Source organism: Dicentrarchus labrax, unplaced genomic scaffold (genome assembly GCF_905237075.1).
Source record: "Dicentrarchus labrax unplaced genomic scaffold, dlabrax2021, whole genome shotgun sequence".
Lineage (NCBI taxonomy): Eukaryota > Metazoa > Chordata > Actinopteri > Moronidae > Dicentrarchus > Dicentrarchus labrax.
This window is the reverse complement of record NW_026136704.1, coordinates 25,070,281-25,072,667: the sequence shown is the minus strand read 5'-3', so window position 1 is coordinate 25,072,667 and position 2,387 is coordinate 25,070,281. Positions and strand designations below refer to the sequence as shown.

Here is a 2,387-nt window from a genome sequence, read left to right as displayed (position 1 = left end):
CTGTAAAACAAAATAAAACAAAAAAGGTTATAATATTAAAGGTTTGCATTATTTACTGGGATTTTTATTTAATGTAAGGCTGTGTTATTCTTTTACCACTTAAGGTTGGTCATGCTGACTAAAATGGATTTTATTTTTTATTTCAAGAGGTAAAAGAGTAGGACTCAATAATCAGTCACTGTGATCCCAGCAGCCTGATGACAAATGAGCTTTTCCAGAGAGAACAAAGCGTGCATTATAAGCACAGTAGCAAGTGATGACAAAAAACAAAGACTGCGCAGGACTGGAGCAGGGTACAGCATCTTCTGGTGAACGAGAGCCAAGAGAACAAACAAATGACCCTGGGTTGCTGGAAAGAAAAAAAATGACACTCACTCAGACAGTAGATGTACTGCAGCTAATAATAAACTCCACTGCCTCACCATGACAAAGACAAAAAAAACAAAGGAAGGCAGGAGGATGCCTAAATGAAGCCCAGAACATGCCACTGTAATAAAACATGGCAAACACTGACTTAGAGATCCAATTTTTCATTTTGATTTCTCTGGAGGACAAATGAGGAACTCATTACAGCACACAGGAAGATGCCTCGACTCATCGTGTCCACTGACCCTTTTCACGCAGCTTGACGTTGAAATTGTGCTTCTTTTGCACTTAAAATCCCTTGCCTCTGCATTTGACATGATTTATTGAGCTGGAAAGCCTCTTTCTTCCTGTATTAACCTTGGTTTTTCTGCGTCTCAATCCGCTGCCCCCAGCAGCCTCCTGCTACTTGTGTTGCGGCTGAGGTCTGATCAATATTTCATAAAATACCTTCATTAGCTTACACTCACACAGTCCAAACACAGACTAACCCTTAGTACTTGCCAAGGAAGTATGCATCAATGATTATAACATTAAGATGACTCTTAAATGGCCCCTTTATGGGCGAAGAAGGAAAGGTAGTGAGCAGGCTATTCATAAATCAAGCCATCAGCATGGGTTAATATCAATAAGATATGCTGTACTGTTAGGGCTGCACCATGAGAGCTATAATAATCATTATGTTGCTGAATACAATCATCATGATTATTCTACTTGGTGAACAAAATCATTTTGCTCTGTGGACATTCAAAATTCAATTAAAACATTTGATAATAACTAAAATAAAAAAAAAAAAAAGATTACTTCACTAAATTCAAGGCGGCGAGCAACATGATCAGAAGCAATTTGGTGAAATATTGTGATTAGATGATGCCACAAACCCATTCAGACTAGAACCTCAGGCTAAAGATATTCTATATTGATGCTATTGCAGTTTTTAGCAAACATTTCTGAAACAGCAGTAAATAGTGCATTTGTTGGGGACTGTGGATTCAGTGTGTTAGTGAGTACTTACTGCAACAGGTTTACTTAAAGTAAACCACAGAGCCCATGGTCATTGTCACCCAGTGCAATGATGTGACTCACTGATGTGTACATCAGTGTGCAAAACACATGCCCATCTTTCTGCCTCCCAAGGACTCACAGCACTGTTAAATGCTCCTTTCATTCTTTACATTTCAGAACATTGGGGAAAGGACTTAGTTATACATGCTGCTGGACCTGAAAAACTGGCAATTTGGGCTCAAAAATGAGGTACGGTACTTTTAATAGAATTAATAGGATAAATTGTTGGTTTTGGTCTTTTCAATGATAAAACCACACTTATCCTGTCAGATGTAAGAAAAGACACCAGAAATGAATAATCCAGCACTTACACTGAACATTTAGTATGTAGGGTATGCGAAACTCTGTTTGCAGGGCCGGATGGCGAACCACACAGGTGAGCGTCTTCCCCTGGGCGTAGCTCTGCGGTTGCCACATATAGTGCACATGTATGGTGCTGGTGCCGTTGGGCTCATCCTGACTTTGCTTCTCACTTCGTCCATACAGCTCGGTCTCCCAGAAAACCTCAGCAGCTGGACGGCCACGCTCTGCTATGCAGGTGGCCACCAGTGACTCATTCCCACCGTCCAGCAGAGCTGTGGGGCCAGCGGACACGTAGACTTTTGGCTCCACTGTGAAAAAAGAGAGAAGAGAGGAGCAATAGAGAGAAAGGGGGGAGGACAGGAAATGACAGAATGGAGAAAAGATTACAAAATGAATATTGATCTTTTGTGTATGTATATGAATAAATAATGTCAATCATGTTGTGTATGGACAGAAGGAAGTGGCCTTAGTATACTTAACTGCCAGAGAGGGCAGATTGACTTCTTCCATTTCACATATATGCATTAAAAATTGATGAACCATGCTATTCAATCATATGGAGGCATTTCAGTGGAGACGTAGCTGTCTTTCTTGTTGTGTGTCAAACACATTGTGTTTGAGGAAGGGTAATCTATTGGTCCTACTGTAGGGCTCTA

General features: G+C 40.6%; 1 protein-coding gene across 2 annotated transcripts in view; it reads right to left on the bottom strand.

Moving 5' to 3' along the window:
• Positions 1-2,387, bottom strand: part of nectin3a (nectin cell adhesion molecule 3a) — a 32,032-nt gene that overhangs the window by 8,661 nt on the left and 20,984 nt on the right. For both annotated transcript variants that reach the window (XM_051397683.1, XM_051397684.1), the window contains exon 3: positions 1,740-2,039. In XM_051397683.1, coding sequence (XP_051253643.1) covers positions 1,740-2,039 — 300 coding nt within the window. The remainder of the gene's footprint in view (positions 1-1,739; positions 2,040-2,387) is intronic.